The 14,352-nt window shown below is 34.3% G+C and overlaps 2 protein-coding genes across 3 annotated transcripts in view; both read right to left on the reverse strand.

Moving 5' to 3' along the window:
- The window catches only part of Adamts6 (ADAM metallopeptidase with thrombospondin type 1 motif 6), a 280,941-nt gene extending 279,881 nt beyond the window's left edge, over positions 1 to 1,060 (reverse strand). For both annotated transcript variants that reach the window (XR_010050518.1, XM_063258246.1), the window contains exon 1: positions 875 to 1,060. Coding sequence is in view for 1 of the 2 variants with exons in the window: in XM_063258246.1 (XP_063114316.1) it covers positions 875 to 971 (97 nt within the window). In the remaining variant the exon portion in view is untranslated. The remainder of the gene's footprint in view (positions 1 to 874) is intronic.
- Positions 1,061 to 1,095: 35 nt separating this feature from the next.
- Cenpk (centromere protein K) overlaps positions 1,096 to 14,352 on the reverse strand; it is an 89,597-nt gene continuing 76,340 nt past the window's right edge. The window contains exon 10 of the mRNA XM_063258257.1: positions 1,096 to 1,251. Within this exon, the coding sequence (XP_063114327.1) occupies positions 1,222 to 1,251 (30 nt within the window). The 3' untranslated portion in view covers positions 1,096 to 1,221. The remainder of the gene's footprint in view (positions 1,252 to 14,352) is intronic.

Consider the following 14,352-nt stretch of genomic DNA (forward strand, 5'->3'; position numbering starts at 1 on the left):
AAGAGTCATTTTTTTTTTTCTTGTACCAGGAATCAAACTCAGGACCTCACACTTGGCTGGCAGGCACTTGCTGCTAAACTATAATCCTAGACTGAGAGCCACTCTTTACACATGGACTTCTAGAAATATACGAAATCTATAACAGTCTCGAAAATCTGGCTCATTGGCACCTAAAAATTGTTACCATGCATTTATGGAAAGAAAACCCAAAAGTACCCCTCCAATAATTTTATACACAATGAATTGCCCATGAAAAACAAAATGATATTACTCCTAGGATTTTGTTTATTAAGATCATTTCTATTTTTAAAGTTCAATTTCGTTGGATCCCCGGTACCAATAAAAAAATAAATAAATAATATAAAGTTAATTTCATAGATTAAAATTAATAATGATTAAAATTAGAAAAATTGAGTTCACAAGTCTTATTTTTTTACTCAGATTTTAGTCCTTAGATCAGAATTCTTAAGGTTGAAAAGTACATTTTATGAAAGGTCTATAGTAAAAGGGCCATTACAGGGTATGAGAACTTATTTGGTTTCTTCCATAGCATAAACCTTTGTATTCATTTGAAAATGACCTTGTTCATAAATCATAGCAGTGAATGAGTCTATTAAAATTTAGTATTCAGAAGAAGAAACTTGGGGTCTATCATTTTCCAAGAAAAATCAGTCAACTCTAAAATCCTCTAGAAAATAAACAGACTTAGAGCCCTTAATGTTTATTAAACTGGAACTTGAAATGACCCAGTAGGCCTCAGTTTCTAATACAACACATCCCAAAAGAAAGTACTCATCCAAACTAAACATTCAGAATCTTTTCTTATCTAACTAATAGCAACATTTTTGTGAAGTTTCAAAAGCTGGAATCCTACCTTGAGAACTGTATGAAAGTCTGTGGTCACTATGAAATTCCGATGAAGCCATGATGAGGCTCAAAATCCAGGTCAACGTCTTCCACAAAATTTCCATAATTTAGAAAACTGGTTGATTTTTTGGAGGGCTACCTATGTGCTAGAGAGTTAATACCATACCAAAATCGAAGCATAACAGTTTCGTTTCTTTTAAAACTTCTTGCAAATTATTTATATGTTCCACTGTTTAACATAAGACACTTTTTTCCAACATCCCGTACTTTCTTCTATATGTGGATTCATTTTCTCAACTCAAAATGAAAAAAATAACGATGACAAAAATTTTCATAAGCAAAGTATTAGGCTTGTTAGTTACTAAAATATGGCCATTTTTTAACCTAGAAAAACAAATAAAAAATTTTTTAAGTTAACTGAACAATAACCTGAAAGGACAGACCTACTATTTATTACTCCATGCTTGCCAAAGCACATAACTACAAAATAACTTAATATAGTTAAATTAGACTACTGTTGTTCTTTACAGTCTAAATAAAATATTCACAAAAGTAAACACACAATTAAGAGAACTAAATGGTTAGCAGAATAATATCTCAGCTACTTAATAAAAGAAGGAATATGAAGAAGCATAATTCTTTTTTAAAGAAAAAACTTTTAACAGAGATGGGGAGAAGGGGAGAAAAGTGAAGGAAAGAGAATGTAAAAAGAATTAAGATACATACATGTACATGTAACAACTTCCCATGATGAACGCAACCATGTACTATAAATATGTACTAATAAAATAAAAATTTTAAAAATAAAACTTTGACAATAACAATGAAAAATACAGTGAACTAACCTTCTTTTAACAAAATAAAAAATAAACTGGCTTCATAATCAAACCTGATTATTTGTACAACACATTCCTTAATGCGCTCTTTACAGCTATTCACATCCAGAGATTGCTATGTTGCTTTATAAAGCACCTATTATTTATCTGACAAAGCAGATCTATATACACAGTGGCATTTTATCAGCTGTCCATGAAAATGCTGATGGTATCAAAACTAACTTCCCAAAAATTCAAACATTTGCCCAGGATTTAGCTCAGTGGCATAAGTGCCTGCCTGGCAAGCGTGAGGTCGTGAGTTCAATCCCCAGTACAAAAAAAAAAAAAAAAAAAATCAAACATTCACCATAACACTTAACTCTAATAAAGCAACTCAAATAAGATAATTTCAACTCTATAAAAGTTTTTAAACTTCATTCAGGTATCACAACAGGTTGTAAGTCTTATACACTATTTTCCACCAAAAACCTCACTCAGAATCCATGCACTTACTTTTTGTTTTTAACATTAGCATGTTTAACTACCTGACTTTCCATCATACAGCATATTAGAAGGAAAACAATAATAAAACTTACTAATAGCAAAACAGATCTCACATTAAGTGATTCTATTTATATTAAATATCCAGAATAGGCAAATCTCCAAAATTTCTATTCAGAAATTCAGAGATTTAGAGGTTGCGTAGGGCTGGGGCTAAAGGACAGCTTGGAAGAAATTTGAGATGGGCTGCTAATGGGTACAGATTTTCTTTCTTGAGTGATGAAAATGTTCTAAAATGTATAGTGATGACAACTTTGAACATACTAAAAACATCAAATGCATACTTTAAATGGATGATACATATGATGTGTGTATTATACCTCAGCAAAACTGTCTACAAATCAATAGAATACTAAAAATTTGGAGAAAAAGATACAAAACTAAAAAGTAGTTTTAGAACTCCAAAGTATTAAACTTTGGGGCAGAAGCAAACCATTTTCACAGTTTAACCTTTCCAAGTGTGTGTATAAGTGTTATAGCTCAATATCTAACTTTTATAATACTGTGCATGAATTTTGATGGGAAAGCCAAATTACTTTTAATAAGATGAATTACACAAAATTAAAAGATTTTCATCTCAAGTCCTTAATATATGGAATTACCATTTACTACATATTTTTGGGTTAAACATAGATGAGTAAATGAGTGAATAACTGAATAGTGGTTAAAACAAAATTACCTAGGTATACAAGAGACTATTTATAGTTATTTCATTTCTTATCATGCCCGAAATGTTGCTTATTACAAAATAGAACAACCATTTAAAATTCCTTACATCTTGCACTGTTATTAAACTGCTAAATCTTAGAAAAATTAACTCACTTAACAATAAATGTTGTCTTACACTATTTGAAAAGTGATGATAAAATGACATCAAAATATAGAAGGGATTCAAGGATACAGAAAAGGTAAGACACAATCCTTGCCTTTAAAGAGTTTGTATTTAAATAAGATGAAAATTCAAAGCAGATTCATATATGGCATAATCAAGTTATAAAAGAGAATTGATGAGAAAGATAACTTCTAGTTCAAAGAAGGATAAATCAAAGAACTGGTGAAAATACAGTATTTGAGGTAGGTCTTGGAAAAGAATGCAATTACACAAATCGAATTGCTAAAAGTAATCATTATAAATAGAAGAAATACATTCCAGAAAGTCTAGATGGCAAAGAAAAAATGGAAAACACTGTTAGTACTAATAGAAAGACTAACAGGTAATAACTAGCAAAGTAGTTTAAGAACAGTCATCAAAAATAAAGGATTTTAAATATGTTATTTCATTTAATCTTCACTCACAACAGTTTTGTGATGTAGACACTATTGGCAGGGCAGACTGATGGCTTAGATAAGCATAGCCTTGATATCCATACCCTTTTGTAAGGTCCTCTCCCTTGAATAATTTAATCCTAATCAAAAGAATACATCATCATTTAGAGATGTCACATCTATAGTTAGATTTTAAAAAATTCTGACTTCCGTCTTGCTAACAGACTCTTTGGTTGGCTTAGATGAAGCAAATTGTTATTGGTGGCCCACAAGGAAGGAGAGCAGCCTCCACCTATCACTGTCAAGGAACTGAGACCCAATAACATTAGTCCAATAGCATGCAAGAAACTCAGAAGCTTGGAAGCAGATTGTTCCCGGGTCAAGTTGGCTGTTCCCCAGTCAAGATGCCAGTCCTTGCCAACACTCTGACTTGCAACTTCATCAAAAACCCTGAGGCAGAGCACATAGTTAAATTGTCACTGAACCACCGACACAAAGCAATTGTGAAACAATGAATATGTGTTGTTTTAAAACCCTTAGTTTGTAGCATGCATGCAGCAACTGATAACTAACAGCCACCAATTTAGGTACATAGGCAAAGAAGTGTCAGCAGGAGAGAGGATATTTACACACAAGGCTATCTGGCTCTAAAGTGTAAATTTTCTGTATAATATTACACTTCCAGTCCAGTGTAGTGGCGCATGCCTGTAGTTCCAACACGCAAAAGGGTCACTATGAGTGTGAGGCCAGTTTAGGCTACATAAGTGACTTTAAGGATAGGCTGTACTACATAACAAGACCCTGTCTCAAAAAAAAAAAGGAAAAAAATAGTTGGGGATGTATGTCAGTATGAAGTCATGGGTTTAATTCCCAGTTCTGTCATAAAAAAAAAATTTTCAAACAACAACAATAGTAATATTACATTTCCATTTGAAGTTCTAAAACTTAAACATTCAATAGTAGTTGAATACAACTATTGTCATATAAGCTATTCATGAGTAATGTCAATAGTTCATAGGAATGGTTTTAGCATCTTTACCTACAGCAGTTGTTTCAGCTCAAAATTACTTTTACAAGGATTTGGGCAAGGCAGCAGATACTTCTCAGATAAGAATCTATAAGGAGATTAAGTTACCCTATTATTCAATAACAGTAATAAAAAGAATCAAGTTATTTTGGTTTCCAACCTACTTGCATATAGTCTGTACATACCAAATACAACCATAATATATTAAAGTAAAATTGTTGCTTCGTGAACAACATTGGTTTTTAGTATTTAATTTTTTAAAAACTACTAGAACGGGAGCTGGGGATTTAGCTCAGCGGCATAAGCGCCTGCCTTGTAAGCAGGCAGTCTCGTGAGTTCGATCCCCGGTATCAATAAAAAGGAAAAAGACAAAAAAAAAAAATTACTAGAATTACTTGAATAACGTTTGACTTTAAATGGATCCTTCAAGTTCTTTAAATTGAAATATTCCTTTAAAGATGAATATATCATTTAACACAGATTAGTTAATTTTCTAGTTTTGTTGATATATTTTGCAGAGTCATTCATCCTTTTTCTTCTGTTTTCCTGGGCATTGAAATGTATGATAAACTTATAACTCGCTGGGTTTAAGCAATTATTTTTTTCACCTTCAATGTCATATTGTTTGTAACTTTCACTGTTATCCTTAATAACACTGTCCTGTAAATGCCCAAGTTAACTAAGCCAATAGTCCAATAGTATTAGGAGAAAAAGAAACTATGTAACTATTTGGCCAGGAGTAGACTAACATGATTTAAAGATTTTCAGTAAAAAGGACATTGGTGCATAGTGGAAAGAACAGAAGCTCTGAAATTAAACAAAGTATGGTTACTCAATAAATTTGGCATGTTTTTGTATCCCCCTGTCTTTGGCCTCATTCCTCCCCTTTTTTTCAAGTCTTTGGTGCTCAGGGAAGGAACTTAATGCTATATATTAATGGTTAGTTGGACAGAGTTCAACTAAAATCATGAGTACCATATCTAACCACTCATAGTCATCTGCACAATAAAAGTGAACAGGTTAATCTACTTTCTGACATCTGCTGGGGAGGCTAATCCAGACATTATAAATAAATATATAGTTCCAGTGTTAAGATGAACACTAAAATACAGATATCATAGTGTATTAACCCTTTACATTGTAAATCAGAAGTATTATTTCAGTGTGCAAAGCACAAGGTCTTTGAACACTGGTTTTGAGACCTTTCACTACAAAATACTGAACTTCATTTTCTCATCTAAAAAAATCACAATACTGATACCTATCTTACAAAGACTTGAGTTAATAAATTATATTATTCCAGATAAAATGTGTATACCATACTTCCCTTTAATAGCTAAATTAATTTTAGCCTTATACATCACCTTTCAAAATCTTCCTTCAAGTTTCCCCTTCCCTCAAAAAACGTGGAATAATTCGATATAATGATAGGGTTCAGCAACTAGGTTGTGTTGTCTTTTAAAGAAAATAGTAAAGTGCAGGAGAAGCTATTTCAAAGATAGCCAGATATATTATGGTAGCAAGTTTGGATTTACTATTGGCTTGTTTTGAAGTACTTTATTGTATTCATTGTTTTGTCTTTATTCTATTCTGTTCTGGATTTTTATTGTGTCCAAAGTTATCTGCAGCTATTTTGAAGACATTACAAGACATTATGACAACTACTATTGATTTCCTAATGTTTTGAAGTCCTGCATCTCTTACACTGTTTTGTTTTGATTGGTTTTATTCTGTTTTATTCTCTTTAAAATGAAATTTAAAAAAGAAAATAGAGAACTTCATACACTGTTAACTATTTTAATTTTGGAAACAAAATTAAAGCTTCCATTTGACTTTGATTTTACATAAGCCATTTTTCATAATACAAATGCTATAACCAGTAATTTTTTTTTTTTTTGTCTTTTTCGTTTTTATCGGTACCAGGGATCGAACTCACGACTGCACACTTGCAAGGCAGGCCCTTATGCCGCTGAGCTAAATCCCCAGCCCCGCAGTAAATTTTTTTAAAAAAATCATTTAGCTGCTCCCATGGATCAAGGTACAATAGCTAAGTAGAAACAAGATCAGACACTTGCACTACAGTGATTCCCTAAGTAGTCTGCCCTAAGTGAGGGGTATTACTTGATTTTTCCTCTATCATCTTTACTTCCCACTCAAGAAGTCTAGGAGTGGGCTAGGGATTCAGCTCAGTGGCATAAGCATCTGCCTAGCAAGCGCAAGATCCTGAGTTCAATCCCTGGTACCGCTAAAAATAAAAACAGAAGAAGAAGTCTAGGAGTAGCCAAGGTAATAATTTCCTCTTATGAACTATTATTATAGATTTTTGAGAAAATGTGTAACATCTTTCTCAACTTCTTTGATCCATCTTAATTCTGGTCATTTATTTTAAAGTTGATTTGATTTCCACAGAAGCAACAATACCATGCACCCTTCAGATAATTTAATTTTTGTATGTGAAAATTAACTTATTTTATTCTCCATTTATTCTCTCAACAAATATTTATCACCTATTGTATGCTAAGGACATTAGTAAGTTCTAAGTATAAAAGTTTTCAGATCACTCATAAACTTCATGAGATTAGTCTCTAAGGAAAGATATAATTAAACATATAAATCACTCAAAACTTATCTATTAAGAAAAGTATATGGCCAGGGATTTAGCTCAGCGGCATAAGCGCCTGCCTGGCAAGCATGAGGTTGTGAGTTCAATCCCTGGTACCACAAAAAAGAAAAGAAAAGAAAAGTACATGACCCAAAAGCAAAAAAGCAAGCCAAAATTTACCAATATCAAGCTCTAATCTCCATATAGTCACAAACATTTCTTCTAAATAACAAAGTAAATTTATGTCATCTTCATGATTTTCTTCTTGAAAAAGAGAGCCTTTCTTCTCTTGTGATTAACTCAAAATATTATCAACCATGCCCTTTGATAGAAAAGAGCTATCTACATTTTAGAACTCCTTCATGTGTTAATTCTGCAGTCACTAATATCACAAACCGCAAGATTTGGCTTAGAGGCCACTGGTAGTCCTAGTGGTTGCTAAGGAAATGAAGAGGAAGTGATAAGAATAGAAAACAGTAGGAATTAATCTTGCAGGTACTAGACCAGCATGAGAAGTATTTACAGTATTTCAGGTGTTGAGATTAGAAGATTTTCCTCTTGGGAATCACAAAACTATTAATACCACTACATATATATCATGTGCTGCCATTTGTGACAAATGAATTTAATTTGTTTGATATTAATTTATTTGCTTCTATATGCCACTCTTCAAAAATCCGAAACACTAACGGTCACATGTAAGCACTAAATTAATATAAACCAAACTGCAGCTACCACTTTGGTGAAACAGAAAAACAATTATCTGCAAAATTAATTTTCTTAATTTCCTTCACACCAGTTTTAAGTTACATTTCTTTTCCTCTCATGAATTATGAGGACTCCCATTTCCACATCTAAAAATTTTAATCTTAATCAACATAAGCTAAAAAAAAAAGAAATTAATGAAAAAATCTGAACATAAAATAGGTTGAAAATACATTCAGTGCCTTTTTTAAAGTTCCAGGCAGTGATTAAGTTTCCCTTTTCCTCCCCCTACTCTGCACACCCTCACCCCCACCCTCTTCTACTTCATCCAGACAGAGGGTAACAGTCTGAGCTGCCCTGGTTGAGTTGATCCTAAAGTTAACATTCAGCAGCCCATTTCCAGACAGCAGCGCTAAATCTATTTGGATAAAACGCGTGTGACCCAGACAGTTGGCATTTGGCCCAAACGCGTTGCACCGGCAGCTCAAATAAAAACAAGAGTAAGAAACTCACTCTCTTGTTCACTCTCTGTGTGCTTTCTCATTCTTGCTCTCTTTGCGTCTAGCACAACAAGGAAAGAAATTATCAAAAAGAAAAATTGTAACACACATTATCAGTATTTCCAACACTCTCTCCAACACTCTTGCTTTCCCTCCCCAATCCCTGAACTTTGGTCCCATACACACATATACAGACATACCCTGATAAACAAGGCTCCGGAGGGTTATGAGTCTAGCATGTCCCAAGTGGCCAAAAGTAAATCAAAAACACACGTTTCCATCTCTTTGATTAGCCTATTAAGAGCTTAACATATCCTAACATCGGGGCTACATCTAGCACATTATTTCTATCCTCTGAGCCCAGCATAAACTATGCACTTGTCTGAACACTTAAGACACTGACATGAAACTATAAAATGCAAGAGACTTCTCTTTAAGAAATGGAAATCGATTTAAAACATACATATCATTATTACTTTCTCTATTAATACTTGGAGATTAGTTAAAAGTCCATAATTTTCATAATCAAGTCCACCTCATAAAATATGTATATTTACATAATTAAACATACTTTTGCATCTGAAAATACTTGCAAGTCCCAGAGTTTACAAATCCCGACTAGAGTTAAAAAGATTTCTATCTGTAAAATGAGTTCAGTCAAGCTCACTCCTTGCCATAAAACACACACATAACAGACAGAGAGAGAGAGAGACAGAGACAGAGACAGCAAGTTTTCTAAGCGTTATTCAGAAGACAAGCAAAGCACAAGTTTTTTCAAAAAAAAAAAAAAAAAAGCTTTCATTGAATATTGTGAAGTCTTCCTTACCGTTTTCATCTTCAATTTCTGATAAAAAGTAAGTTTCAAACAATAGAGATTGCACTGGACGGCTCACGTACTCCCTTCTCTTCTTTTTTATTATTATTTTTATTATTTTTGCCCCCCTTTGCAAAGCCACACCAGCCAGTTATTCTGTAGCCAGAATAAAATCCTATAGTCTGGCTAACCCGGGCTTTAGGAAACGAACTTTCTGATTTGGCAAAAAAAGAAAAAAAAAAAAAAAAAGAGAGAGAGAGAGAGAGAGAGAGATGCCTTCAATACATCCAGGCTACCAACCTGAGATGTGTCTTTGCAAACACCCTTTCTCCACCACCACCACCCCCAAAAAAAGGAAAGAAAGAAAGGGGGAAAAGACTTATTGGGGGTGGAAGTGGTGCCCTCTCTTCCTGGACAGCTTAGTGCCTTTGCTATGCAAATAACATGTGCAGAGCATCAAAAGGTATCAAGAGAAAAGAAGACAAGAGGAGCAGGAAGGGCAGCAAAGTTTTGTTGAAGTAGCCCTAGATCTCACTACCGGCCCCCAGCCAACTTGAATTGCAGAAGAAAATTTGGCAGCTTTTCCTCAGAGGCAGAGCACACTGACGTCAGTCTGCAGATGTGCCTGGGCTGCGTCGGGTGCGCATGTGTCCTGGGTCGTCACGTGGAGGGGGAGGGGAGGTAGAGGTACAATCGGGGTAACCGACTACCAGCCATTCAGAAGGGCTTAGACAATATCAACTTTTCCACCCTGTGAATGAGAAATTCTGGCCCCTCTAACCTCTCTCCTCTAAACCATTCCGCCTCTTTCCTTCCTGCTCCTCCTTCTCTAACCTCTTTTAGAAATTCTAACCGGGTTTGTTATTAGTGTTTCTCGGAAAAAGGAAAGGCGGAGGGAGAGAATGAGCGATTTTGGATGGACTAATATCACTGTAATTATCGTCAAGTGCCATCTTTTGCGTATTTCTGAAGTACATACAATAAGCTAAAAGTTGCACAAAACACAACGTGTAGGTAAATTTACAGCAAACTTTAGATCAGTAGAGCAGGCAGATTTCAAGACTTGGTAGCCACATGTGTACAAAACGCCTCTGTGTCTTATAAAGACGTCAAAAAGTAACGTTACCACCAAAAAGGAAAGTAAACTAAGATCTGCACTATTCTCGTCTGATTATCAGCTTCAGATTTTGTGGGGCTTGAGGGGCGGGCGGAACGGGGAAGAAAGAAGCTTGCATTATTTCCAGATGAGGGTGAGACAGGATGGTGTTTTAAAGTGCAATGGTAGAAAACTACAAGTGTATTTTTTAAGTTAATACATTGAATGAAACTTTACTGCCTGCCCGAATGAAAATACATTCACACACAGATTCACACACACACACACCCTAAAAAGGTAGGGGGGAAAAACAGGAACCTTGCTAAGATCCCAAGATAAACAAACAAAACCTCAAAACTGGTTCTTCAACCTTTCCAATCTCACCCTCCCCCATCTACCCTCAAACACACCAGCTGCCAGTCCAACCTTTAAGGATAAAGTACCACTGCACCGTAGCACTTTCACTTTCATTTGCTGGGAGAAAGCCACCCGTATTAAACCGTAAAGAAAATGCCCAATATGTTTTCCATGTCCTAAGCAAGCAAACAAAATCTGGCACACAAATCAGAAACAGGAAAAATGTGAAAACAGCTCAGGACAAATGCTGTCTTTCAGCGGTGTAATCTGCTGCATCATTTATCCATCTCTGCCTTAGATGTAGGTTAAGGAGCTGTTTAAAGGTTTCCGAGGTTGGGGGGAGGGGGAAGTTGACGCTTTGAAATTCCAGTTTTAAATTAACGCCAGGTCAGTTTTCAATAGACAGAACCAAAATGGAGAATTGGACCGGAGGGAAGGGCATAAGGAGTACGACCTTTCTAAATATCATTCTTAAATTTTCTAGCTTCCGCTAACATTATTGCCCATTTGATTTTTTTCCCCCTTCCTACGCCGGAGGTAGTAGGTGTAATTCTTCTGGTGAATCCATGAACAGTTGGCAAAAAGAAGGCATGAATCAGACTGAGAACGTCCAAGAATAGTTATTTCACTGTTTCTTCGAGGATTGAAAGGGCAAAGCTTCTGTTCACAAAATTAATAGTCCTCATCGTGACCCTGATCAGTATTATTTGGCTAAATGCCATTTAAAACGTAGTAATATGTTCTGTGGTTGGCATTATCAGTATTAAATAAGGAAGATGTCTGTGTGTGTGGGTGTGTGTGGCTGTGTAAAATACATGAGATGGCGAACCCCATAGGGATAACTGTAAACACCAAAAATAAGAGTGGGCACAGAGCTCTTTTTGCATAAAATCACCGTGTACGAAGACCTTCCTTGATTTGTGCAGAGAGCACAGAAAAGCAAACATAAGGTGTCAGTTGTAATCATCTGTATTAGTTAGCTACCTGAAAATGTTTTACTCTATTAAGATACATGGCCCTAAGAAGTAACTGCATTGTAAAGGAGCTAATTCAATGAGAAGTGGAATTTGGCTAATCACGTATTCAAAGAGTGCCATCCTGTGTCTAAACAGAGTAAGGAAAAATTTACAGCATTCCTTGTCTCCTCCAACTGAGTTAAGAATACTAAGGGTGAAAAATTACTAATGTGAGAATAGTGAAGTGCAGTTTAACATTATTTAGGTGTATGGTAGTATGAACATTTTAATTGTAGTGCAGAAAAGTTCAAATACATTATACAAGTAGCAAACTAGTAAAATAAATGTCAATGTAGTGATCATCCAGTCATCATGACAAGTGTCAAAGCATGACCAACTTTGTTTAGCCTACCCCATTATTCATTGCATTCCACAGGAATAATCTAAAACCAATACCAAACTCATTCCACTGCATTCTTTAAGTATTTCCCTGAATTTCTAAAATATAAGGAGAAAAAAAAATCCCACAGCCACAGCATTATTTCTCTTTGTTTAAAGCAATCCCACATAATTTAATATGAACACTCAGGTTTCTCAACACAAAGTCTTTTCCCTTTTTATTAGAATCAAGATCCATACACTATGTTGTATATTTTTAAGTAAACTTTGTATTAGAGTAAAACAGTCATACAGAAAGGGGATAAATAAGTACACAGATTAATGATAAGCATTCAGTCTAATGATGTTCCACAATGTGAACCTCCCAATGTAACTCCCACCCTCTTTAGTCTCTCTTAAGTTTTCATTTTTTTATTTATTTACTTTTACTTATAAAAACTGCATATATTTATTATGGTGTACAACATGATGTTTTGATATATGTATACATGGTGGATGGCTAAATCCAAAGGGGAGAGAAATTAACATATACCACATATAACTTATTTCTTTGTATGTTTAAAACTCAAAAAGTCTACTCACTTAGAAAAGGCACTGAGATGTACAATAGAACTCTTGAACTTATTTCTTTTAACTGAAAGTTCATACACTTTTACAAACATTACCTTTAGTAAACCTATACATCTCAAATATTTATTAGTTCTCATTGGTTATCTCTATTGGTTTCTCTCATAGTTTCATTTTCACCCTATATACTGTTTTATTTTGTTTTGCTTTGCTTTGTTTCAGACAGGGTCTTACTATGTAGTTCAGGCTGGCCTTGAACTCACTGTGTAGCCCAGGCTGGCTTCAAACTTCGCCTCAGACTCCAGAATACTGAGATTACAGCCATGTACCACCACACTGGTTTTTTAACCCTATATTACTCTCCTCATTTTACTATAGTCAGCACTCCTATTAGTATGCAAATGTTTTAGTAGTATAATCACATATCACTTCTTAATTAAACACATATGAAACAATTTTAAATTAAACCCTGGGGGCTGGGGTTTTAGCTCAGCGGCATAAGCGCCTGTCTTGCAAGCGGGCAGTCGTGAGTTCGATCCCTGGTACCGATAAAAGTGAAAAAGACCAAAAAAAAAATAAATAAATAAAAATAAATAAATAAATAAATAAATTAAACCCTGAATGAATTTTAATTTCAGTACAACTTTTTAAAAACTTCTACAGTGAGTAATCTCTCTTTCAAAAATTTCCCTCTATCCAGGTACAGGCTTAATTACTTGTAATCCCAGTCACTGTGGAAACTGAGCCAAGAGAATTGTTTGAGACCACCCTAAGCAATTTAGCAAGACCCTGTCTCAATATACAAAAATTTTAAAGAAGGATGAACACAGTGGTTGAGAAACTATCTAGCATGCATGAAAACATGAGTTCAACTCTAGAACTGACCAAAGGTTGAGGGGAGCCTTTTGTCTCCAAATCCCCTCTCTTTTATCTTTTCGCTACTAAACTACAAAGATGAACATTATAAGCAGACTAGAGTAGAGAGCAAAGTCGTGGTTATGTTAAAAAAAAAAAAAAAAACCTAGCAGTTTTAAGAAACCTAGCAATCTCAAGTGACTAGAGTTCTATCAGGAAATTAAAGATGGAATAAATACAAAGTGGGGAGAAGAAGTGTGTGTGTTTGTGTATGTGTGTTTCAAATTATAAAACAGAAGTAAAGCATAGAACTTGGAAGTCTAAAAATAGGAACTATTGACGTTTTAGAGGTAAGAACAGAGATCCTTTGTTTTTTTTAATACTTTAACAGATAAGTTAAATTTAGAATTTTAAATTATACACCAAGGCAGTTTTCAGATTAGATTCCTTGTATTTTCCAAAATAAATGAGATGAAGAATTTTGATGTTATGCTTGCCTGAAGTTATTAACCTGAAAGAGGTAACTATCTAAAGATGATGAATCATTAATACTACCTCTGAGACATTAAAATCGATTCAACATATTAGAAGCAAAACCTACACATTTTATTCACTAAAACACATTCCTTCAATTAGCTAAGATTTCAACTTGATGGAATTATAATTTTTATAAACTTTTAAAGAGTATTGTAGGATTTCTTAATAAGTGTAGTCTCAAACCACCAGTGAATGAGTTTTTTTATTGAATGAAATTTAAGAAACCATTAAAACATGAAAATATAAATCAGAGATTAGAAAATGAATTTGCCACACATAATTGAAACAGAATAAACATTTATAATATTTAAAGTATTCTCAGAAATCTATGAGAAAGGCAAAAAAGTTAGTAAATGGCACAGACAAGTTAAGAAAAAATAAAATAATGCCCAATAAACTGACAATGGTGTATTTGATCTCATTAGCAA

The sequence above is a fragment of the Cavia porcellus genome, unplaced genomic scaffold (assembly GCF_034190915.1).
Source record: "Cavia porcellus strain 051 isolate PalLab524CR breed Dunkin Hartley unplaced genomic scaffold, mCavPor4.1 scaffold_11, whole genome shotgun sequence".
Classification (NCBI taxonomy): Eukaryota; Metazoa; Chordata; class Mammalia; order Rodentia; family Caviidae; genus Cavia; species Cavia porcellus.